The sequence below is a fragment of the Pseudorca crassidens genome, chromosome 12 (genome assembly GCF_039906515.1).
Source record: "Pseudorca crassidens isolate mPseCra1 chromosome 12, mPseCra1.hap1, whole genome shotgun sequence".
Classification (NCBI taxonomy): Eukaryota; Metazoa; Chordata; class Mammalia; order Artiodactyla; family Delphinidae; genus Pseudorca; species Pseudorca crassidens.
The window spans coordinates 68,495,458-68,521,823 of NC_090307.1; the positions used below are offsets into that span (position 1 = coordinate 68,495,458).

Consider the following 26,366-nt stretch of genomic DNA (forward strand, 5'->3'; position numbering starts at 1 on the left):
AGGGTTTTGTCTCCAGGTGCAAATAAACCAGGAAAGTCTTGGAGGGAAAAATAAAAGCTACTATTTGTTAAGCATCTTGTGTGTGCTGTTGTGTATACACATTATTGCCTGTTGGGCATTATTATCCCATTCTGTGTAAAAAGAAACTGAAGCACAGGTATGAGGTGACCTGCCTAAGATCTCAAGGTTCATGAGCTGGCGGAGAGCCCACAGTTGTGCTCTCAGCCTCTCCACACACTGCCTCTCGAGTCATGGAGTTTCTAGATTCTGGCACTGATGAGTCAAGAGGGGTCTCAGGGAGCCCCGCGTGAGGTGCCTTCCTTTTCCAGACACGAGAACTAGAGCCCAGAGAGGCAAAAACGACCTGTCTCCCTCAATCCATAGCAAACTAGGGGCAGAAGTGGGCTGAGAACCTGGGTCTCCACTCCTCTCTGCTTTGAGAAAAGCTACTCCATAGAGCTCCTTGTCCTGACTGTGGGGCAAGGAGAGTTAAGAGAAACTACATCCCAGATGGGCAAACTGTACCAAACACACCCAACAAGGGAAAACTGTCTGAGTGTGCCAAGGGGATAAAGAGAGTTCACAGCCTGGCTGTGAACTCTCTTTACCTGGGGAACCCGGGTGAGCCCTGGACCAGGATGGATGGAAATAAACTAGCAGGCAGGTGCATGCTCCTTCCACGGGGCCCTGTCCCTCCTTCAGAGCAGAGCACGCCTGGCCCTTTGGGGTCTCTTTCCTCTGATAAAACAGCATGCGAACAGAGGAGAAACTTTTGAGGCAGATGAGGTAAGGAAGGGCAGTCCCAAGATCGTTTGGTGCTATATTATGCCCCAGTTAGGCGCGCTGATGGAATCAAGCAGGCCGGCAGTCAACAAAGACTTACCGATTGTCTGCTATGTGCCAAGCACCTGGGTCCGGGGGCAGGGGACAAATGGATGGCTCAGGAGAGGTTACTGTCCCTAGAGCCTAAGCTCCTGGCCAGGAGCCACGCACTGGTCCCTTCTGTACCTCACACTGTGCCCAGCACACGAGGCCCCATTGAGTGCAAGCAGAGCTCAACCGCCTTCAGCAGCTCTGCAGCTCCATGGTCAGGATCTGGGCCTGGGCGTCAGATTGCGATAGAGCCCAGGCCACCTACCTCACTGCCCTGCCCTACACCAACTGCAGCCAGCACTCTCAAGCTGGCTGGAGGGAGAAAGGTAGAAGCAGGTGGCAGACCTAGGCATGGTTCCCAAAGGGCTGGGGCTTAGGACCAGCCCTACGTGTGTCCTGAGGGAAGCTGGCCAGAGATGCCAGAAAATAGGGAGGCCCAGACTCCTTGCAGTCACCTGGCCCCTCCCCGCCCGCAATGGTCAAAGTCAGGGGTATATGCCCAGGACTAGGCTTTTATTCAGCTGGGTAGAGTATATACTTTTTCATTTTATGGGCATGGGTTATATCTTGGAAAACATTACTAAGCATTTTCTGAATTGTAAAATGGAGTTAACTGCACATCTATCCCACAGACTCATCGTGGGGATCTCAGGTTTATAATGGAAAGCACTCTGAACCTGCTTGTGCCTAATACTTGGTAAGTGTGCAATATCATTACCATGACTACCAGTAATCGGAAAAGAGTTTAGCACATTTTGAAAAGGCTGATTATCCTACATATTGCTGAATTCCTAGGAGTCTTCAAGCAAAATCACCAAGAGAATAGGGTCTTACCTGGAGGAGGCCGCCCATCGTTTATGTTAAATGCTGTGGCAAATATGCCAAAGGGAAATGCCCCAATTCCAAAAGACATCTGGAAGCCACCATCTCCAAATCCAAACCCTTGAAATCCCTGTGTAGAAGAAATGCAATTCAGAACAGGCAGGTTTCTCCTCACCTGTCACACGTCACCTTAGGTGTGGCACCCGCATTTCTTCCCCACCTGCTTTTCCTCCCATCTAGATCTCAAGGCAGAGGAACCCTGGCGGCTCCTCCGCCCTCCTGGTCATCCAGGGGTCCCAGCTAAGGAGCTATGAATGCCAGAAAGGACTGGCTCTGACCCAAAGTAAAACTCTCTGCTGATGCAAGTAAGTGTTCTCAGAGCTCCAGGTTCCTTCCCAGAGTCCCACACTAGCCAATACAACTTTCTACATGCTTTATAACAGCCAAAGTGTCAACAACTCTTATACCCAATTACAAGGGAACATAGAACAAGCTACACATTATCTATAAGAGCAAAAAAAAGTGGAACTCTAATTGGCCAACAATGGAGGTCATGATCAAAATTTTGATACATTACGCTGACTATGCAGCAACACAGAAAAACTCTTATGACCAAGCTTTCAGACAAAATTGTTTGAACACCATGGTCACAAGTATGTGACAATATGTATGTAGGTGGAAAAGACATGGATAAGTATTTTCCCTAAGATTTTTCTTTTAATATTGTTACAGAGAATTTTAAAAATTCAAAACACTTTCTTTCCTGATTACAAAAGTAATATATGCTTGCTATGAGAAATTAACACATTACAGGAATAAATAACACAGAAAATCAGAGGTCTCCTTGTTCACCCTCCACCTCATAACCCCTCCCTCCAATGACCACTGTCAGCAGTTTGGTGTCATCCTCAGCCTTTTTTCCCTATAATGTTGGGTTGGCCAAAAAGTTCATTCAGATTTTCCCATAAGATGGTGGAAACGAACTTTTTGGCCAGCCCAATATGTTCTACACTGCATCATCTTTCACATGAAAAGATTCGGAAGGAATCATAATATTGTAAATAGGTTAACTCCTATTTTCTAAGTGCCAACTCTGTGCTGGGCACTGTGCTAAGCACTAGTACACTCAAATTGCATTTAATTCTTACATTAGGATCACCCACATTTACAGATGACCAAACCAAGGCTCAGAGAGGTGAAATAACTTGACCAAGGTCACACAGCTGGTAAGGGGTAGAGTTTAGATCTGGAACTAGATCAGTATGGTCCGAAAACCCATGCTCTTAATTACTGTGAACATCTTAAAAAAATTCCTCTTCTCCTCTGCATCCCTGGGCAGATCCTTAGAACAACTGATTAAAAAATAATTAAAGAAAAGAAAAATTATTGGGCTAACTGCTCTCCACGAAGAGCTGATAGGCCTTCATTTGTGAGTCTCTTGCAAATCATGCAAGTGGCTGCTCCCTATCCCTACTGAGCATAGCCTGGCACCCAGCTCCAAACTTCTTGACGGGCAGCACTACCTATAAAGCCTAACAGCTATTAAGAGGGCAGACCTACAGGGAAGGAAAACTGGTTTCCATCTCCTCAGTGCAGAAAAGCCTCCAACTAAGAGCTAGCCTGGTTGAGTCTGAGGGCTCCTGAGATCAAGGCTGCCTTACCCAGGAAGGTGCAACTGTTTCATCAGGAACCACCACTTCATTCAGTGCAAATCCGAGGACTGGCCCTCCGGCCTCCCTTCCAGCAACACCTGTACAATCCCACAAGTCCTCACATTTGGTAGGTTTATGTTCCTGGGGCAGAGTAGGCAAAAAACATCACCGGTGGCTGTGGGTGCTTGTAAACGCCAGAGATGTGCACTGGCGTGTACATCTGATGTGCAGTCTTCACAGTCAGGGCCTCTGGCTTCCTGGGGCCTCGGATTCCTGGGTTAGGAGCTAATGCTCCACTGGGAACCAGAGCCTGGGAAGTACATAGTCTTGTCCATTGGACCACTAGGGAAGTCCTCAATAAAGTATTTTTTAATTAAAGTATGCACTTTTTTTTAGACATAATGCTATTTATTGCTAATTTAATAAGACTATAGCGTAAACATAACTTTTATATGCACTCAGAAACCAAAAAAATTGTGTGACTTGCTTTACTGTGATATTCGCTTTATTGTGGCGGTCTGGAACTAAACCTGAAGCATCTCCAAGGTCTGCCTGTGAACTCCATAAGGGCAGGGATCTTTAACTATGTTCACTGATATATTACCAGCGCTTAGAATGAGGCCCAGCACACAGAGGGCACTAAATATAGAAAGAATAAAATCTTAAAAGAGAGTTACAAAACAGGAGCCAAATATTGTAAAAATAAAAATATATGTATACACAAACATCTATCTATAAAACACACACACACAAATAGATCTATAAAATTTGTGTGTGTATAGATAATCATAGAAAAATAGAAAAGAAAATAGACCAATGTGTTTCCATTGGTTATCTCTGGATGGTGTGATTATAAGTTATTTTCTCCCCTCTTTTCCTTTCTGTATTTTGCAAATTTTCCTTTACTTTTATAATCAAGGAGAAAAAATGTAGGGCCGAGAGGGAAACTTCTAAAGCCATGGGCTCAGTTCTAGAAGCCTTCTCCTAGAATTTTCCTCACCCCTCTGTTCTCCGGTTCTGGCCTCTGTCCTTGAGGACGGGGAGGAGTCTTCTCTCTGAAACAGAAACGGTGTAAAATAAGTCTATTACAAAATGCTTTGACCTGTTCCCTGAGTTGGGGAGCTCTTCACCAACAGGGTCAGGGCCATGGCCCCCTTTCATGCCCGGCACATGAACTTATGCCAAATTAAACCAAATACTAACTCTGTTCTACATGCAATTGCTTTTCCCTAGTGTGTAGAAAACTAGGGAGAAAATCCATTTGTTACAAGATGCTCATCAGACTGCACTCAGCTTATTCTTCTCACAGAGAGCCATACCCAGATTGGTTACAACTGTCAGCCAGGCACCTTCCTGGACCTGGGTCACGGATGTCAAAAACCCCAAATCCAAATTCAAACAGAAGACAGCCTGTCAGCAGAGAGGGCTGAGATTCAGGGTCTCTCTGCTCTGCCCCATTACCTTCAGCTTTACCTCCCACTACTCTTGAGCAAGTACTTTACACTATTCTTTCTCTCTAGGACCTCTGGGTCCTAGCCCCTTCCATCACTCATCCCACAAATACTGGACTGAGGGCTTGTTATCCATCAGGCGCTAGGCAGGATGCTACCAAGACTGAAGATAGATCCTACTCTTGAGGTGCTCGTGGTTTAAAGGGGGCTACAACCAATCACACTACAGCGTGGAAGGGACTTCTTTAAAAGAGGTGTCAACTAAATGGAGTGGGGGCATGGGTGAAAGCAACTAATGTGGGGAAGAAAGGCCACTTTAAGGAGGAGGTAACTTTAGGGTTGCTCATAAAAGACGGCAGAAGTTAGAGGAGGAGAAGGGGGTTGAGCAGGACTGGAGAGGGCAGAAGAGGCAAATGGACAACAAATACAAAGGCTCATGAAGGTGAAAGCATAAATAAGTCCCTTTAAGAGAAGTCCAATATGTCTGGGTACAGGGTATGCTGGAGTGGGGTGGAAGAAGGTAAGAGACACTGTTGGGAGTTTGGGAAAAGTGTGCGTGGGTGTGTTATGTGCACACTCTAGCACCACACCATGAAGGTTCTCAACAGAATGCCTCCATTTCCAGAAATCTCAAACTCCACAAAGCCTCCCAGACCCCCATTTCCTCCCCCCAGACTTTAGACATCACTGCTACAGCACCCACCTCCCACCTCCCACCCTGCAGACTCTCCTGCTGGACACCCTGCTTCCCAGGCTCCTTCACAGCACTCTGCATACTTGCAATGGTGGTGTCTTGTGCGCTGCCTAGCATAGTGCCTGCCCATTGGCAGATGCTCACAGCACATCTGTATCACAGTCCCGCAAATGGCAACCTGGTTGCCCTCCCCTCCTGGCTGACTCCCATCTGGATGCCAAGTGCCTTGAAACGGAGGGTCTGTAAACACTAACTAAAGGGTGGGGTGAGGAGGTGCTGAATAGAAGTGAATTCGTGTCCAAGGGGAGGAGTGTGTGTGAGAGGGGCCCCATGGCCTCACCTGGGGTCCTGCTGCCCAGTGCTGCCCCTGCCATAGAGGGGAATCACCTTGTCGCGGCTGATGCCAGCTTTGCAAACTGGACACACCTGTCTGTTAGGTCTCGTCTCCAACCACTGCAAGCAGGAGAGAAAACCACGTGAATGGCACAAGCCCATCAGGGTGGTCAGTCAGAGCCAGTAGGAGAACTACAGGGACCAGCGCCCTCAAACTGCAAACACCAGCACCAGCAGTGAACACCTCAAGGAACCCAACTCTCTGATTCTTGCTCCTGGCACTCAATAAATATTTACTAGTGGTGAAATCAAAATTGCCTTTAGATGCCGTCATTAAATTAAACAGGCTTCTTAATGCTTCGTTCTCTCAGGGGCTTGCCAGCAATACAGCAGGAAAGAACTGCAGGCCTGCAGCTGTGTCAAGAGGTCTGACAGATCCAGTCACAGGTCAGGCTGCAGGTAGAACAAACTTTAAATCTCCATCTTCCCTGACGAATCAATTGTATGACCCTGGCAGTCAGATTTTTCTTTCTGTGTTTCTCATTTTTACAGTATTTCCTCAACAACTACGTGTCTTAGACATCAGCCATCTGGAAATAAGCTGACCATTTTCTGGTGATTTACTATGTGCTAAAGGATAGATTTTTCTTATTATCTAAATTTGTTTAGTGGTTTTTATGTACTTTCAATGATTTTTGCATTCAACTATTTCTTTCAAAATTAAAAACAACAGTCCTGCTTTGGGTTTTTCAGGCCCTTTCACTGGTTGTATTAAAATCATTTTAACTTTCTTAAAAACAAAATTAAAATGATAAAAACATATTACCTTAGTGTCCTTGTAGACATTAAATAAATATTTTATACACACACACACATTCAACATTTATCTGAGAGCATAAATTATCTCTTTAGACCCAGTGATATGTAGTTTATCATATGTGAATCTAGGACTTCAGGGCCAAGGAGAAGGCAGCATTTAATGATTTTTATATCCTATTTCCTTTATCTTACTGTCAAAAGCTTGAAAACTTAAGTATTATGTGCTCTTTACAGATTTAGAACAGACATGTTCTAGAGGTTCCACTGGGGTCAGAATGCACCGCCCTGAAATGTAGTGGAAACCCCTCTCACTTTCTCTGCTTCTTTCTCCCATCAAGATTCTGAGGCTTTAGCAGCCTGGAACTTTTCTCCTCCCCTCCACATTTCCAAGCCACCTACAAGTGTGGGGCTCCAATGACAACAACCATGGAGACAGCTGGCAGTGATTATTAACAGCCAATTGTCAGTGCCAGACTCAGCTCTGTCCCACCAAGCAGGCGCCTAGGTCTTGGAGAAAACTTACTAACTAGTTTTCATAATAATAAAAAGCTGGAAAAACAGACTTTTTCCCTCTCATAAAAGCTCTCTGTTGAGACCAAAAAAGTTTCCCCCTTCCTAACATTTTCAAGACCTATAAGGGTAGGGGGGATTGTTGATATGATGGGAGGTGCTTTTTATAGAGGCACAGTCTCAACAATAAAAACCTAACATACGATCACATCCAACCCAATTTACAAATGAGGAAGTGAGACCCAGAGAGGTGTAGCTTGCCAAGGCCACAAAGGCCATCAACAGCAGAGTCAGGAGCATCCCTCCTGGGTACAACACTGACCTCTTGTTTCATCAACTGCCTATCAGTGGGCAGGTGTATAAAGAGGGTTTGGGGGAAAGCAAGCAAATGAGTCCACAAGCAGGGAAGACTGCAGCTTCTGACAGTAGTCTCCTGAGACTAGGGGTGTCCTGTGCAACCACAGCTGATGAAAGACAAAGTAAAATGAAATGCATCTTACCTGATGTAAACATGGCCAACTGCCAGAGTCCCCAAGGCAACCAGTCATCAAGGAGAAAGAGAAAGGGGAAAAGGAAGAAAAATTATTTCATTAACAGAAACACTGGGTAAGGTAGGAGGAGAAAAATGGGAAAACAGGACTGAACTGTGGAGCACTGCAACCCCACTGAGGGTCTGTGGGGATCACTGTTATCAGAAATTAGAAAAGACTGAGCTAAAATCACAGGAAAAATGAAGCAATGGAGACAAGACACCAGTCTCCACCTCCAGGATCCCACTACTTGTGAAGACCCCCAGGTCCCAGACCATCCCAGACCCAGCTTCTCTACAACTTGACCTTTGAGGGGTTATGGCCTCTCAAGGAATCCAATAAAAGTTAAGGATCCTCTGTGCAGATAAATTCACAGGGGCATACTCATGCACATGCACACACGCACTATTTTAGACTCAACTTCAGTGGGTTCACAGCCTCCTCAGGCTCACAGGGAAGGTGTGGATCTAGATCCAGTTCTACAAAATCTTCAGGCTGTCCTCAGCCCTGAGAGCTCTGCTGGCAGGAAGCAGCTTAAAAGTTCAAGTCTACCGTAAAAACATCTTTAGGTAATAGAAAGATGGGGAAGCTGCTTGGCAGAAAGGGCTACCTCCAGCTTAGTGACTTACACTACAGAGATTGCTGCTCAGTTTCGCATTTTACAAATGAGGAAACAAAACTCAGAAACATCAAACGACTTGCCTGCAGCACCAGGACTAAAACAGAAGTCTTCTGACTTCCATTTTACTGTCCCTCTATCACCCAGCACTGGGTGCAAAAAATGACATCTACAGAATTGAAGGAAAAGTTACTCTAACTCCAGATTTAAATTTTTTCTTTCTCTCTACATTCATCCATTCAACTAACAAATATCTACTGCACGCCTACCAAATGCCAGGACAGTGGAAAATGTAGACATGGCTTCTGACGCTCACATAATGTATCTTCTCAACCTGAGTAAAATTTGGACTCAGAGGATAATTCCTTTCCCAATTACTGAACCACAGTTTAGCCTCACAATCCAGACACACAATCTCCTTGGACATAACAGACACCTGCCGCCAACATTAACCTTGCAATTCCATTCTAAACTGAGCAGAGGTCACTCCAAATCACAGCAGCTCTCCAGTGGCAACTTCCCTCAAAAGCTATGGGGGAGAAGTGGGGGTGCTTTTCCTCTGGGAAAAGTTCCGGATTATAACAATGATGGCAGTTACTCCCATTCATTAAACAATGACTGTGTGCTGTGCTGAGCTGTGGCTAAATAGCTTTTCATTTGTCAATGTCACATAATGGTCATCACACTAACCTTTGAGCAACTGCAATTATCTCTGTTTCACAGATAAGGAAACTGGGGTTCAGAGAGGAAAGTAGATTTGCTTAGGGACAAACCACTCAGATTGGAAGCATCTCTTTCATTTTAGAACCTGTGTTCTTTCCAATGGTACCCTGACTGAATTCTTCATTCTTTCAAATCCTGGTTTTATGATACCTCAATCACAAAACTAGAGTATTTCCAATTTCTAGGAGAGGGCTGATGACAACAGTTTTTGTTTATTTTTATTTTTGGCTGCACCTCGCGGCACGTGGAACTTCGCCGATCAGGGATCAAACCCGTGCCCCCTACAATGGAAGCACAGAGTCTTAACCACTGGACCACCAGGGAAGTCCTGATGACAACAGTTTTTGCACAAAACTTCAAAATTAGGGCAAGAGCCTCCAGAAAAAAAAAAACACCTCTGCCCCATTCTACTCATTCACCAATAAATTTATCTTTTTCACTGTTGCCAATTTAAACTCCCTGAGATATTATTTAAATGACCCTTTCTTCACACCGCTTCCCTGCTCAAAAATATTCAATAGCTCCATGTTCTACTCAGTTAAATCTGGGTTTGATAATCTGGCCCAATCCTCCTTTAACAATCTTGTTTCCTAATACTCCCCAGCCCATAATACCCATCCAGAGTGCTGTTAGAGGGATACAGCAGCTTCAGGTCTCAGATGAACCCAGCAGCACATTTGCCTGTCCCTAGAAATTGCCTGCCTTGGGGTGGCACACACTCTTCACCTCACCTAGCTGGCATTCTCATCCCTCTAGTTACCCCAATTTGCCCTTCAAGGTCCAACTCAAAATCAAGAGGGAAAAAAAAAAAATCTCAACATTCACCCAGGTTTTCAGAGCCAGAAGGGGCTTCTGTAACCATCAAGGGTGGAATGGACACTGACTCAGCCCCTTCATTTTGATATATATAAAATATGGTAACAAATATTAGGATCATAGCTCATGTAACATTTACTATGTGCTACGTGCTCTTCTAAGTCTCTTACATATCCTGAGTCATTTAATGCTCCCAAACAACCCTAAAAAATGAAGCACTATGTGTGGAAGCACCTTGCCCAAGGTTATCCAGGGGGGAAGTGGCAGAGTCAGGATTCAGAGCAAGGCAGTCTGGAGCCAAGTCCTTGCTCAGAACCATCGTGCTGTAACTGCCTCTTGGCTCAGCGCAGCAAGTGGCATGGAGTAGTGCTCACTAAATGGTGAGTATTGTCACTTTAGAAATGGGGATAGGGAGCCCAAGGTGGGGACAGGATCTGCCCAAGTTCACTCAGCTTATCAGCAGCAGAGCTGGGATGAGAACCCAGGTCTCCTGCCTTTGTACCTGAGTGTATCAGGACCCCAAATGGGTGGAAAACCTGCTCCAAAGCTGTCCAGGGCCACAAGCTTTCTAAACATGGCATGTGTCCTCTGGGGCAGTGGAAGGGGTACTGACCAGAAGAGGTGGCCACACAGGCTGATGACGGCGTCCTTGGCTGTGTCCAGGCAGATGTTGCACTCGAAGGTGCTGTCCTGCCCTCCGCTCTCACCAGCGCCATTGCTGCTGCCGCTGGGCCCCCCTGCACTAGAGTTCTCAGGAGATGCAGAGGCCGAGGGCCCTTTGCTTGCCATCCTTGGCTGTCAGCAAGCTCTGAGTGAAGATTCTCCCCAGGGAAATCCTGAAAGGCAGAGAGCCCATGACTGCCCATTTCTGCAGGCCACTCCCCCCAGTCTCCATGCCAACACCCCCATATTCTCTCAGGTCTGGAAGTTCAGACTATGACTGAACCCCTGAGTAGACTTCCCAGAGGCTGCAGAGGATGACAGTCGTGGGGCACTGCCCAGAGAGAAACGACTCAGAAACTTCCCATGAACATGGCCCAGAATAGACCACACAAATAACGAACCGCACAAATAGAGAGCAGCCTCCACGGAACAGCTCTCCACAGGAACTAGGACCCTGTCTCACTGTCTTTCCATTCTCCCAGGATAACTGCCCAGGTGATAAATAAATACATGCTCAATCAGAATGAAAGTTCACAGGCTGTCTTCTAACTTTGGACAGCCTCTGTGTTGGCGATCGAGTCTGCTCAGGCCAGAAAGTCGTGACCAGTGCACGCCAGAATACAAAGAAAACCCTGTAACCATGAAAGCTTCCCAGGAAGCTAGGAAGGACCAGAAAGGTCATCTGGTCCAACGTCTTCCATACTGCAATCTTTTGCATTTCCCCTTCTGCCAGGTTAGAATACTACATACCTGATTTTGTCTAAATCTATCAACATTTAAGAGGAGGCTTGTATCACTGCTGAAAACAGAAAACCAGTAGTACCTACCATAAGTGAAAGATAAATACAAACATAATGAAGGAAGAGCTTTTATCCCTTAGGAAACTGCAGCCCGAGACCTCTCGGCTGACTGATGAATGTGGAGCTGAGGCTGGGACTCGTGACACAGTTTGTAGTTAAACCACCATTGTACCACCACAGACCAAGCTGGTCACCAAATACTGAAACAGACCACTGTTCACTACCACCTCCAGGTCAAAGAACCCACCAGGAGTTGAACAAGAACGAGCACGAGAACACCACCAAAAGATACTCAGAAATTCTGGGTGCAGAGTAAGAATCTATCAAGAGCCTGATCTGGCCACCCTCACCACCTCAGAGATTCCAAATGGGAAATGCTAGGTGGCTACCAGTCAGAGAATCGGAGGCTTGGATGCTGGTCACAGTTGAGCCTCCAGCTTGCTAGCTGGTCTTGGAAACCTCCTCTCTCCTCTCTGGCCACAGTTTTCTCATCTGTAAACTGAGGCACTGGACTCCATGGTCTCCAGGTGCCCCCTTCCAGCTCTGCGGCTGCACCAGGTCATCTCACCTGCTCTCTCCAAAGCAGGCAGCCCCACCACAAGTCTGGGACTCACCAATGGAGCACCAGAAGACCACCCTGATTTCAGCTTCCAAAGTACCAGGAGATAAGGACCAAAAAGCCACAGTCCTTTTAGACCCAGAAGCCTCTCTACACAACAGACTCAGAACTCTAGATTCATGAGCATCCCCCACCACGACAGCAGCTCAGTGACATAAGCAGGGAGAGGAGGCCAGCTCACCACCACTTTTTCACTCAGTTACATCATTTTACATAGTGTCCCAGAAGAGCAGCTGGCTGCCAGCAGCACTGTGCCTTGTTGGCCTCAGTTCCAAGACCTTCCCCATGATCCAGTGCTTCATCCTCTCCATATACATCTGGTCTTGTCTTCGTAGGGTGGAGCCTGCTTGTGAGGGCCACATTATGGCCTTTCTTTGTCATTCCAGCTCAAGCACCCGACACGTTTCTTTTAAAAAATAATAATTTTTTTTTTAAATTAAGGACTATGTGTATAGATGTGGAAAGACAACCATAAGTCAGGTTCACTGATGGATCTTAATGACAGTCCCCTGATATCATGATTTGGAAGCATACAGCAACAACAACAAAGCATCCTCACCCTAAAACATAGCTCTAATCAAGTCTCTAAAACAAATTATCCAGTTACAGAAAATATGGGCATAGATCCATGTATTAAACAACTCCAGGAAGATGCAATCAGCAAATCCAGAATGTGGGACTTTCTATGGGACAAATAATCAAAATTCTCCAAAAAATAAACAGCATGGGTGGGGTGTGGAGTTACAAATTGAGACTTGAGACATACCAACCACTGGCAGTATGTGGATCTCACTGGAACCAGATTCACACAATCCAACTGGAAAAGACATTTGTGAGATGAATGACAAAAACTGATTTAGCCTGGGTATTAGTTTATATTAAAGAATTACTGTTAGATTTATTGGGTATGATAGTGGCATATTTAAAATTTTTTCATCTGTTATATATGTATGCTTAAGTATTTATGAAGGAATGATAAGATGTTTGGGATCTGCTTTAAAATACCCCAGGGGGAAAAGTGAAAGTAAAGAGAAAAGAAACAAGAACAAGGAAGTTGATAGTTGTTGGAGCTGGATGATGAATGGAGGTTCATTCCATCAGTTTATTTTTGTGTGCTTGAAAATTTTCCATTATAAAAGATACTTTTTAAAAAGGTCAGGTTGCAGAACAGTATGTGTATGAATTTATTTAGGTGAGAATAAAGTACACAAATGAGTATATATTTTGCGAAGAAAATGTCTACAAGGCACACACTAAACTATCAACAGTTATTTTTGGGATTGGGAGGGCTGGGGAACTTTGAATTTTATATTCCTATCCTGTTTCAGTGTTTTATGACAAGCAGATAGATATTACTTTTACAATAACATTTTTGAAAAAGTAAACTGTAAAATGTATGTACAATATTACATTTGTTACAACAATAATGAATATAAATATTAGAAAATGTCTTTAAAAATGTGGAAGGGCTTCCCTGGTGGCGCAGTGGTTGAGAGTCCGCCTGCCAATGCAGGGGACACGGGTTCGTGCCCCGGTCCAGGAAGATCCCACATGCCGTGAGCCATGGCCACTGAGCCCGCACGTCCGGAGCCTGTGCTCCGCAATGGGAGAGGCCACAACAGTGAGAGGCCCGCGTACCACAAAAAAAAAAAAAAAATGTGGAAGAACATACCAAACTATTAATAGTGATTATCTCTGTACTATCTCTGGGGGCTCAGAGGTCCTCCTTGTTTATAAAGCTGACATTTTTACCTGTATTAATTCTAAAATCAGACAAAAGAATAACAGTACATTTAAAAACTTTTTTTCCCTGATGTTCTAGTTCTCCCCAATCCTGAAAGGTTCTGTATTGAAATCCTGGCTCCACCACTGACTAGCCATGTAGCTCTGGGAAATCCCTTAATGGCCTGAGTATCTTTTCTCACCTGAAAAATGAGAATGTCATACCTCCTACAGGGCTGCTAAGGTGGCTATATGCGATAACACAGTGACCTGGAGGACCCACCAAGGTAGGAGGGGGCCACTGCTGCAGGGGAGATGCACATACATGCACTTACCCTGGTTCACTGCCCTCTCCACTCACTGGCCCAACAAGGCTCTGCACAGTGCATTCTCCTACACACAGGCCTAAGGGGACAATCAGGGTCATGGTAGGTGTCAGGGTAGGAATGGCCAGGGGACAGTAATAGGTCAACTCAGAGTTTGCAGGGAATAGCAGTCATGCATCAGGCCAGGCACTGGGACAGGCCTGCAGGTCCCAACTCTAGGCAGACCATATCACTCTCATTCTAATTCTTAGCAGACTGACCACGTGGTCCCTACCCGAGCTCTAGAGCTTCATCCTGGTAGGCACGCAAATATTTTCTGAGTGGGTGGGTGCAGGCATGTGTGACTGGTTTTGGTCAACTCCCAGGCCGGCTGCTCATATAACCTCTCTTTTACATATCCTGGGCCCTGTCACTGGAGCCTCCTCTCCTCACCTCCTACCTTCCCTCACACACAGGAACCTCACCACGCCAGGGCAGCAAGGCAGAAATGAGCAGCCTTCCCTGGGGACTGTCCACTGAGCACCTACAGAACAACAAAATGTGGACACAGCCTCATGGGCCCAGTAGGACTGGGACACTGCCCTAGAGAACAGAGGGCCCTAGTCGGCTCAGAAACTGGACAGAGTAGAAAGGAAGCTGGCCCTGAGCCTATGTGAGCTGCCATCCTGTTAAAAGCTCTCCTGCTCCCCGTAGGGCCTATAGATTTGGACCTGACCACACAGTAGCCTTCTTGTGGCTGGTTCTGTGCCCCTGTCCCTACCCTGACCATTCTTCACTCCTGAGCTGAATTCACTTTCTAGTTTTCAAAGCACATTCACACCTACTACCACTTCTGACCCTCACTCCATTTTACAGAGGACATCAGGCCAGGGATGTTAGAGGACTTACCCAAGGCCAGGCCATCATACATGTTAATTCTGTGCCCAATTCAGACTTTCCAACACATCAACACTCTTTTCACTCTTACCTGTTACCCCTTTAACATGCAGCTTTACAAAATTAAATACCTGGTCTTTGTTTTCCCTCAAATTCACAGTGCAATGCTCTTAACTTCTGTGTTCTTTGAAGTGAGTGCAAAGCAAACTCACCACTCATCCATTTATGCGTGAAACCAAAGGCTCTCTAGTACCAACTACAATTGACGCCTGGTGCTACCAACTGGGGTGAAGTGGGTAAAAAAGAGCAAGACCACATTGAACCCCTGGAGTCTAGAATAGGAGCTAATTATAAGAATCCTTAACAAGGAGCTCCATCAAACTTGCCTGTTTTTCCTAAACAAGGCACCCTCCCAGAGATCTGGTTCCTAGACCACCTCGGTGTTTTAAATAGGACCTGTAACTGGCTACAGCCTAAGAATCTATATTTTTAAATAAGTGTCCCACCTTCCACTCCAGAAGATTCTCTGATGAAGAGTTTTGGAAAATCAGCTCTTAAGGGGAGACTCTACCAAGCACAAAGCAATACAGCACAGCACAGAGTTTGGGAGGGACAGTAACCATAGGTCTTGTCCTTCAGAATACCCAACCCCCAACTATAGCCCACAGGGACTATGAAGAGGTCAGATAAACTTGGGGGGTGGGGGACAAGTCTGCTGAGATCTCAGACCACCCAGCACCTGGTCCATCTGGGACAAAGCTGATCATTTATAAAACAAGTTCACAGCTTGTTTTGAAAAACATCCCTAAAGTTGAGATGTTCAGGGCTTCCCTGGTGGTGCAGTGGTTGAGAGTCCACCTGCCGATGCAGGGGACACGGGTTCGTGCCCCGGTCTGGGAAGATCCCACATGCCGCGGAGTGGCTGGGCCCGTAAGCCATGGCCACTGAGCCTGCGCGTCCGGAGCCTGTGCTCCGCAACGGGAGAGGCCACAACAGTGAGAGGCCCGCGCACCGCAAAAAAAAAAAAAAAGTTGAGATGTCCAAGGCAGCACATTTGGTGCTGGAACGAAGGCAGATTGGCAGATTTGTGATAGTTAATGATCCCTTAGGAACACAGAACCTGGCAGCTGAAGTTGCTTGACCCAGCATCCACACTCCTATTACCTTCCCAGAGCTAGCCTGGCCCACCTCACAGGAACTGAGCAAGGGAGAGAAAATGAGACTTGCATATTCCTCAAGGAATCACCAGGGAACGTGATCTCACGAGGACATCTCTTTGTAGTATTCTTGTGTTCAGTTCTCAGGTTCTAGAGAACCGCAGGTATGCATAATCTGCCTTCTCTGCCCCTTCAGCTCTAAGAATTCCTGGACCGGGGTGTATAGAGGCATGTGGAAATGGTGATTCTAATTATGAAGATTACAAATTTGGATGATAAATAACTGGCATGATGTGAGAGGTGACCCAGCAGAAGTCTTGTTCCTGTGGGCACATGCGTGTTCATACAGAAGCTTTCTGCCGGAACGGTGGCGAGCCCCAGCCTGTCTTCACTGCTCACTGATCACAGTAGGCAGAGATGGGACTTGCATTCTGAGAATGTCTACATCACACTCACAGAAGGTTAGAGTGGGAGGAAATCTGAGTAAGTTGATTGGAACTTGGAACACACAGAACCCAGGCTCTAAAATTTTGGAGTCTAAATGGAGTTTCCGTCCCTAGGCTATATCTCACAGAGGCCTGGCCCTCAAGTATAGGACCAAGGACCTGAACAGCCTTTCAGGTCCAGAAGGACAGAAGAGGCTGAGCAAATGGCCTCTTTTCCTTAGGGCTGCACTGGTCTTTTTCTCTGGTATCCTCTAATCTCTCTATCTGTACAACTAACCCCACACCTACCTTCGAAGATTTATTAATGACCCTATTTGCCAGGCATTCAAGACACAAATATAAAGGGTTTCAGCCTAAGGGGGATAGAGGTAAGTAAACCAACAAGGCAGCCCAGTGTGCTGCGTGCTGACAGTAGTGTGTACAGAGTGCCTGAGGGCAGGGCTTGCTGGGGAGGACAGAGACACAGCACACAGGACAAGTGGATAACTCAATTTGCCAAGTTCAGTGTGGCTGGAGCCCAGAGAACATGTGGGGGGGGGGTAGGGCAGCAAGGGCTACAATTGAGGCAGGAAGAAAGGCCTGGAAATCCTCATGCCTTCAGCCCCTGCCTGTCGGGCTCACATTGCCTGCTGCACCACCTAACCCAGACCCGCCTAACCGTCCAAATGGTTCCATGATTCCAATGTCTCTTTCTCTCCCCATCCAGTTCCCATCCCCTGCTAAGTAAACTAGTAAATTCACATGACAGATTACAAGGCCACTAAAAATTATGCTTCTGTAAGGATTTTGCCTATATGGGAATTTTAATTATATAAAATAATGTTAAATGAAAATAGCAGGATAGAAAATTGTATACCAAATTGAACATACTGTATGATATTAACAGGTTAAAAGATACAGAAAAAAATTGGAAGGGGCCCAAATATTAACTGTAGTGGTCTTTGGATAACGGAATCATGGGCAGATTTTTAAAGCTTTTTTTCACACTTAACTGTACTTTCCACTTTTTCCATAGTAAGTACTATGTTATTAAGATTCAGAAAAAATATGGGACGATGTTAAAGGTCCCAGATCGTCAGATCTCAGTAGGGGACAAAAAGGAAAGCAATCTGATTAAAGAAATCTACACTAAGGTGTGATGAACCTTAGTATAATAATTCTCTCAGAAATTTTCACATTTTTAAATTTTATTGAGTCATATTTTTAATAAGTAACACATTCACATGGCTCAATTCAAAAGGTACAAAAGGATATAGACTGAGAAGTCTCTCTCTCCCATCCCTGGAACCTAGTCATCCTGCTCCCTGCCTTGGAGACCAATGGTACTAGACTATATCTTTAGGACACATTCCAGAAGTAGAACTACTGGGTCAGAGGGTATCTGTATTTGTAATTCTGTATCAAACACCCTCCAAAAAGGATGTGCCAATTTTTAGTCCCATGAAAAATACATAAGAGTGCTTGTTACCCCCATCTTTGCCAATTATATGTATGTTTTCAAAAGAGAACACATAAGTAGCATGAGAAACATAGGGTAATTTTGGCAGTTTGGGACAATATTTTAAATTCACTAATTCACTCGCTAATTAGTTATTAAAATCCATTATGTTCCATGCACTATGCTAGGCCCTAGAGATAACAATTTCCAAACGTAACACATATCTGAGTGGGAATTCTAGGCTCAGCTGTTCCTACTTCTTCGCATTGTCTTCCATTATTTCTTTTTTCTTGTGTGTGTGTGTGTGTGTGTGTGTGTGTGTGTGCGTGTGCGTGTGCGTGTGTGCGCGTGAGCACGCAGCACACAGGATCTTACTTCCTCACCAGGGATGGAACCCGAGCCCCTTGCAGTGGAAGTGCGGAATCTCAACAACTGGACCACCAGGAAGTCCCATTTTCCATTATTTCTAAATCAAAAGTGTTTTTGTTTCTTTTGTTTTAAGCTTCAATGATTTTTCTTAAAGTTTACCAGGTTTCATAAGTAAGGGTGAAGTAGGATTCGGATTACCCCAGCACAAACTTTCAAGGGTCATCCAAGAGGCTGCCTTCTGTCATTCCTTGTATCACTGTCTTAAAATGTTCCTTAACCTTTTATGGACTTTTGTCCTTAAAAATTATCATGGCACAGGGACTTCCCTGGTGGCACAGTGGATAAGACTGTGCTTCCAATGCAGGGGCCCTGCGTTCGATCCCTGGTCAGGGAACTAGATCCCACATGCGTGCCGCAACTAAGAGTTTGCATGCCACAACTAAGGAGCCCATGTGCCGCAAATAAGGAGCCGGGGAGCCACAAATGAGGAATCTTGGAGCCGCAACTAAGGAGCCCGCCTGCCGCAACTAAGACCTGGCGCAACCAAAATAAGCAAACAAATAAATATTAAAAAAAAAATTATCATGGCACAGGGACTTCCCTGGTGGCACAGTGGTTAAGAATTCGCCGGTCAATGGAGGGGACACAGGTTTGATCCCTGGCCCGGGAAGATCCCACGTGCCGCGGAGCAACTAAGCCTGTGTGCCACAACTACTGAGCCTGCGCTCTAGAGCCCGCAAGCCACAACTACTGAGCCCTCGTGCCACAACTACTGAAGCCTGCATGCCTAGAGCCCATGCTCGGCAACAACAGAAGTCACTGCAATGAGCACGCGCACCGCAATGAAGAGTAGCCCCTGCTCGCCGCAACTAGAGAGAGCCGCGTGCAGCAATGAAGATCCAATGCAGCCAAAAATAAATTAATTAATTAACTAAATTAAAAAAAATTATCATGGCACAGACGAATATAATGGCTCTGGGTTCAAATCTCAGCTCCACTACTTACTCTGTGACTTCAGTCATTATTTTCTCTCCAAGACTTTTTTTACTCATCTGTTAAAATGGGGCAATTACCTTCCTCACAAGATAGTTGTAGGGATTAAAGAGTAAAACAGTAAGGGACTAGCACAGTGCCTGGCACATAGTTAAGTGTTCAAGAAATGTTAATTGCTCCTCCACTGTGAGGTCTCACAGAGTACAATGAAGGTGTAACTGCTTCTTTATACTCCCCAGGGAGCTATGCAATCAGCAGGTATTTGGTTAACTTGCTGAATGAATGAGTCACAACCTCCCTTTCTGAATGAGCATCGCTCCTTGAAGGCATTGTAGGTGAGACATCAGAACTGTGTATGAGGAAATCCAGAACAGGACACAGTTTGATCTGGGCAAAATCAGATTTTCCCCAAAAGTGTCAAAATCAGGAGGCACTTGTTGTATCTATTATCACTATAAATAACATCAGCTAACACTGTGCTCAGCCCTTTACATGAATCATCTCATTTAATCGTTACAACCTGCCTTTGAGGTAAACACTGCTTACCATCTTCAGCATCCCCTGGGATGTTAGATTAAGGCGCAGAGTAGTTAGGTCACTTGCCCATGGTCACAGAGCCAGTCAGAGGCAAAGTTTTCAATTCCTAAGCCAATGTGCTTAAGTACCTCAGTGATCTGTCTGTGTGTCTATCTTCTCAAGCCCAGACCCAGCTTCCAGGTGCCTTGCTCAGCACAGGGCTAGACACCTCAAGAACACCTCATAAATGTGCATGGGCTGATGGCTCTGATGCCCAGGAGTGCTTAGAAGCGTACAACTCAAGATGAGTCAATGTAGCCAACTAAAGTTGTAGAAAATCAGTGTCCTAAAAGAACAAGACATTCTTCAGTGATGTTTTTCAGAACTGGAAATGTTACATAACTGTTTCAGAGTAATTTTTTCTTAAGTATTGTCCAAAACTCTTAAACAAATGAAAAAAAAAGATCGGGGATATGCAACCAGAAAAAGTTCAGGTTTCCCCAAATTAGTACCGACCTGTATTAGAGATTATGCTACTCACACAGAGGATTAATTATTCACTGAACTGTCTTGCTCACTCTAGTTAGACACCTCCTGGAGTCACATGCACAGTGCCTGACACAGAGTACATGTTCAATAAATGTATGTCAATAAATGATGGGAATTTGCCAATTTCAATTCAAACCAATATAACTGGATAAAATACTGTATTAAAGGAAGCTCTTCAGACTGGACAGATCCTAGTTAAGGGCTGTAAATTTTGAGTATAATACAGTGAGAGGACAAAACTGGAGCCAGAGGACCTAGTCTGATGCTCAGCTCTGCCAACTCAACTAAGGCAGGGTCCTCACCTGCAAATGAGGTAATTGTGTCTGTCCTTCCTTTGTCATCAGAGAAATTTTCAAAGTGAGAGTTTTGCTTTTGTTTTCACACAGTCAGTAAATTCTTATTAAATTCAGATTCTATAAAATCTTATTAATTCAAATTTTATTGGCGGCTGAGCTGAAGACCTCTGAAATACTCTAAAGGTAGAGTATCAAGAAAATGAATAAGGTCAACAAGGTTTAACCAACTAAGGAGAAAACTTTCTAAGAGTTTTAATAACGTCAGCATATACTTGACAAAAACAATGTGATCTCACTTCTCCTTTCAATAGGAGGTCCCAAGGAGGACCATCAAGAGAGCATTTATAAGATAGACCAGCGGAGTTCCCTGGTGGTCTAGCGGTTAGGATTTGGCACTTTCACTGCTGTGACCCGGGTTCAATCCCTGATTGGGGAACTGAGATCCTGCAAGCCTCGCAGCCAAAAAAAAAAGACACTATGAACAGAGTAAGAAGGCAACTCACAGAATGGGAGAAAATATCTGCCAATCATATATCAGAGGGATCAATATCCTGAATACATAGAGAACTCCTAAAACTCAACAACAAAAAAATGAACAATCCAATTCAAAAACGGGCAAAGGACTTGAATAGACATTTCCCCAAAGAACATATACGAATGGCCAACAACATGAAAAGATGCTCAACATCACTAATTATTAGGGAAATGCAAATCAAAACTATGAGATACCATCTCATACCCATTAGGATGGCTACTATTTAAAAAACAAACAAACAGAAAACAAGTGTTGGTGAGGAGGTGGAAAAATCAGAACCCTTGTGCACTTTTGGTGGGAATGTAAGATGATTCAGCTGCTGCAGAAAATTCTAGGGCAGTTCCTGTATTTTCCAAAATGTCTAATATGAGCACATATAACTTTCACAATTAGAATTACTGGGGTGTGTGTGTCTGACTATGTGTGTCTTCAAGATAGTCTAGTTAGACCCAAATGCTCTGGGGTCAAGAGAAGCGTGGGTGCACTGGTAGCTTTGCCACCTCAGGCAGCTGCCCAAGGCCATCACCAGTCCTGAGCATTTCCAACTACCACTGACTCCTTGACTCCCTGCCTGTGACCAGACAAACACAAGAGTAGCTCCCAAATTACAGGATCTCCTAGTGGTCTTATCACATCCGGGATGATGCTGTACTACCCCTTTCACTTGACATGGCCGCCCCAGCTCTGCATGGTCAGCAGTGGTTGGGGCTGAACCAACCTCTGAGTGGTCAGACGTACAACTCACTCTGCACTTCAACATGTCCAAATCCAACTGCCATCAGGTCACGGAGTTACTGGCACTGCCTCAGATTTTGCAGTTCAGCTCTCAATGAATTACTTCAAGGGGCTTCAGGGGATCTGCAAACTCTGAATATTTACATGTAAAATTATACATGATGACAAGTAATTCAATTACAAAAGGGCAAAGGATTTGAATAGACATTTTCTCCAAAGAAGAAATGACCAACGTGCACGTGAAAAGCTGTTCAACACCATCTAGCCTTAGGGAAATGCAAATAAAACTACAATGAGATGCCACTTCACACCCACTACGGTGGAAAATAATAATAATAATAAAGGACAATAACAAATGTTGAAGAGGGTGTGGAGAAAATGCAATCCTCATTTATTGCTAATGAAAATGTAAAATGGTGGACTTCCCTGGTGGCACAGTGGTTAAGAATCCGCCTGCCAATGCAGGGGACATGGGTTCAATCCCTGGTCCAGGAAGATCCCACATGCCGTGGAGCAATTAAGCCTGTGTGCCACAACTACTGAAGCCCGCGTACCTAGAACCAGTGCTCTGCAACAAAGACCCAACACAGCCAAAAATAAATAAATTTTTTTTAAAAGAAAATGTAAAATGGTGAGCTGCTGTGGAAAACAGTTCGGCAGGCAAAAAGTTAAAAATAGAGTTGCCATTGACCCAGCAAGTTCACTCCTACGTAAACACATTTAAGAGAACTGAAAATATGTTCAAACAAAAATTTGTACATGAATGTTCAGAGCAGCACGTCATAACAACTAAAAGACAGAAACAACTTAAATGTCAATCAACTGACAAATGGATAAACAAAACACAGTATATCCCTACAGTGGAATATTACTCAGCCATACAAAGGACTGAAGTACTGACACATGCTATGACATGGATGAACCCCAAAAACATTACACTTAATGAAAGAAGCCAGACATAAAAGGCCACATACATGTGATTCCAGATTAGTGGTTGCCAGGGGATGGGAAGAGGGGAGACTAGGGAGAAACTGCTAACATGTACAGGGCTTCTTCGGAAGATGAAAATGTTCTGGAATTAAGACAGTGGTGATGGTTGCATAACTTTGTGAACATTCACACTTTAAAATGGTGAATTTTATGATATGTGAATTCTACCTCAAAAAAATAAATTTGAGCAACAGTCTACAAAATAATTGGCCAGTTCTCTTCAAAAGTTTAGTCATGAAAGACAAAAAAGGCTGAGGAACTGTCTCAGATTTAAGAGACTAAGGAGACTTGATACTAAATGCAATGCGGGAAACTGGATTGGATCCTGGAACAGAAAAAGGACATTAGTGGGACAAATGGCAAAACTTAAATAAAGCCTATAGCTTAGTTAGTAGTACTGTATTTACGTTAAATTTATTAGACAATGTTATTATGGTTATGTAAATGTTAACATTAGGGAAAGCTGGGTAAAGAGTATACAGGAAGTTTGTGTATTATTTCTGGAAGTCTAAAATTATTTCAAAATAAAAAGTAAAAAAGAAAGTACATGGAGCAGGTCAGGGGGTTGGCAATTTTTTTTCTGAAAAGCACTGTACATTAAATACCTTAGACTTTGCAGACCATATCGTCTTTGGGGCAACTCTGTTGCCAAAAACAGTACGTAAATTAAAGGGTGTGGCTGTGTTCCAATAAAACCTTATTTACTTGGTTCGATTTTCCTAAAATGCTGATTTAGGTACTTTTTTAAGAGGAAAATTTCAGATTGAGAAGTTTTAAAGACACCATTAAATTACAATCATTTTACTCAACGCCTGGATAATATCTGAATAAGCATTTCACAACTTTTTTTACAACCTAGGAAACACAAACAAAAAAGGGAGGAAGATAAACACAGGCAGGAAGTCTTGGCTCAAACCCAACCTTTTTTTGGCATTCCAGCAGGATTGGGTCAATATGGAACCTCTGTTCTATAGGGCAATGTAAGCATTCTAACAGGTTTCTAAAAAGTGATCTGCTTGGAGTTTTGTAAATCACAAAGTAAGGAGCTCTGATGTTTAATTAGAAAACTAAAGATATGCTAGAAGCATTATCTGCAGATTACATGTGAGGATGAACTGGCAAGTCAAGTCCATCACAGGATTGGTTTTAAATGTTGATGAAATTAGCCAACAGATTGCAAAAACTCTCTCAGTAGACACAACATCTATAACAACAAACTGCTGGAGAGAGGATTAAAGAGGGATTCATGTCCTGGAGCTGGGGGAGGCTGGCTTGAACAGCCTCCTTCCAACCCATACTCTTCAGCTCTGTGAGTCCAAAGAGTTCACTGGCTTCTCCTCATCAAAGTCTTCAGATTCATTTCCAAGTTATTCTAAGAAAGTAAGCTACAAACTGATGGGGTGGGGACCCTGCTTAGTTATTCATTCAACAAACATTTAAGGAGCCCTTATCAGATGGGCCATTCCAAAGTCCTTGAAAAGAAGGATGGTACACAGGACAAGGAAGAGATGACAAAAGTTCAAACCCACTGGCCTCACTTCTAGAGATGTAGGCTGGGGGGATGGAGATGTCAAGAAAAGAGGGCAGAAAAAGAAGACAGCACCAGAAAGACTCAAAGTAACTACTCAGAATTAGACACTTTCAAGTTGAAAAGGACCTCCATCTAATAACTCCTTTGACAGGGAGTTCACTAACTCTGGAGGCAATCCATTCCATTGCTGGTCACCTGTGGCCAGCATTAAGTTCTTCTATTAAATCAAAATTTTGTCTTCCTGTAGAATCCACCTATTGATCCTAGTTTCTGCCTCTTTCAACCGCAAAGATGAAGTGGAAGCCCTCTTCACCATAACAATCTTTTCTGTTTTTGATGAGATTGTTTTGTTTTCCCTTCCATTGCTCTCTTTTCTGGGCTAAACATTCTCGCCAGCCACCCCCCTCGCCCCCCAAAGAGTTCCAGCTGCCTCAAAGCAAAGAATGCATATCTAGAATTCACAGCAAGAAAACACTTAAGATCAGTGGGCTTCAAACATCGGTATGCAGAGGACCCCCGAGGAGCATGTTCAAAATATAGTTTCCCTGGTTCCGACCCAGATTCTAAATGAGTCTTATTTGAGTCCTGCACTGTGAAGTATGCACCGTAGGGTATTTCAAAGCAGAGGCTGTGAGAACCATATTTAGAGATACACTGCCTTGTTTCACAAATGAGGAAACTGAGGCCCGACACAGGGAAAGGATTTGGCCCATGAAGCACAACTGGCTGTCGGCGACGAAGTCTCAGAGTCGGGCCTCTTACTCCCAAGCCCAACTCTATTCAGCGCGCTTCCGGGCCTCGGCCTCTCCACTCGGGGCAAACTCATTAAAAGCACCTCCGCATGAGAGAGGCGGCCTCGACTGGAAGTCAGAGTTAGAGTGAGTCTCTGCCTGGAAAGGAGAGCTTGTGGGGGCCTTTTCCCTACTTGGGGCCTCAGTTTCCCCAAACTGTAATCACTGGACGAAAGACCACAATACAAGCCTGACCTCCCTTCTGGGGCGAATGGCCCGGGCCAGGGCTGGACTTCTTGTGTCTGTGCTGCTGGGCTCAGATGTCGCAGCCCGTGGGCCTGCTGAAGGCGGAACCCGGTGCCCGCCCGCGTCCCTCAACCTGGACGGCCCCCACCTGCCGCCCCAACCCCTCATGTACCTGCCTCTGCTCAGCTAACGCCGCCGAGGGCGCCCCAGCCTGTCCGTCCGTCGGCCGTCCAGCCAGCCCCTTAGCTGGGTCAGTCCGGCCGGCCGGACTTCAGATTCCTCCTACGCGTACGCTGGTCAGCTGACTCACAGCCGCCGCTCTCCGGCGACTTCCGTCCACAACCGGAAAAGGTTGGTCCGCGCCGCTGTGCTTCAGCCCCAGATACTGGGCTCTAAGGTTCCGCCTGCTGGCAGGAAGCGGAAAAACACAGGGACCGTTTAGCAGCTTTTTAAAAAGCCTAAGTCCGGGCATGGAAAGCCCCAGACGTGCTTGGAACATTTTTGTTGGAACAGAGTGTAAGGATGATGGGAATCAGAATGATGGGAATATGTCATAGGACACAGGAGCTAACTTGAAGGAGATCCCACTGGCCAAATCTGGGCAATTTGAGCAAAATACATAATGATAGTAACAGAATATAACTGAATAAAATTATAACCCAATGACTCTTTACTGATATAAATAAAGAAGTGATTAATAAATGGGGGAGAAGGGGAAATTCTTCCTTTTAGTAGAATGACAACTAGCAGATATGACGGAGTTAGAAAATCAGTAATGGACGGTAAAGCTAGAGGAACAGGATGGTTACACAGTAAAGGGTCTCCCATAAATTACTTATTGATTGCAAAGGGAAAATAGGAATTTCACAGAGGTGTAACCTCGCAGAACAAGTGAATCAAAATGATCAGAGTTAACATCACCAGTTATAGGTCAAGTAAAGATTATGTGCCTCCTGGAAGGGATGAAATTTGGATATGGATCGTGG

General features: G+C 44.8%; 1 protein-coding gene across 6 annotated transcripts in view; it reads right to left on the minus strand.

The window, feature by feature from the left end:
- LOC137203637 (E3 ubiquitin-protein ligase RNF185) overlaps nucleotides 1-25,709 on the minus strand; it is an 87,983-nt gene extending 62,274 nt beyond the window's left edge. For 2 of the 6 annotated variants that reach the window (XM_067700191.1, XM_067700199.1), the window contains exons 1-7: nucleotides 25,553-25,709; nucleotides 10,456-10,678; nucleotides 7,655-7,673; nucleotides 5,833-5,945; nucleotides 4,348-4,402; nucleotides 3,357-3,488; nucleotides 1,708-1,825 (exon numbers count right to left, since the gene is read on the minus strand). In XM_067700191.1, the coding sequence (XP_067556292.1) occupies nucleotides 1,708-1,825; nucleotides 3,357-3,488; nucleotides 4,348-4,402; nucleotides 5,833-5,945; nucleotides 7,655-7,673; nucleotides 10,456-10,631 (613 nt within the window). In that variant the 5' untranslated portion in view covers nucleotides 10,632-10,678; nucleotides 25,553-25,709. Of the gene's footprint in view, nucleotides 1-1,707; nucleotides 1,826-3,356; nucleotides 3,489-4,347; nucleotides 4,403-5,832; nucleotides 5,946-7,654; nucleotides 7,674-10,455; nucleotides 10,679-11,919; nucleotides 12,078-25,552 lie in introns of those variants that run through there. The other 4 variants (XM_067700194.1, XM_067700200.1, XM_067700192.1 and 1 more) reach the window with 3 other exon arrangements.
- Between the last annotated feature and the right edge of the window lie 657 nt (nucleotides 25,710-26,366).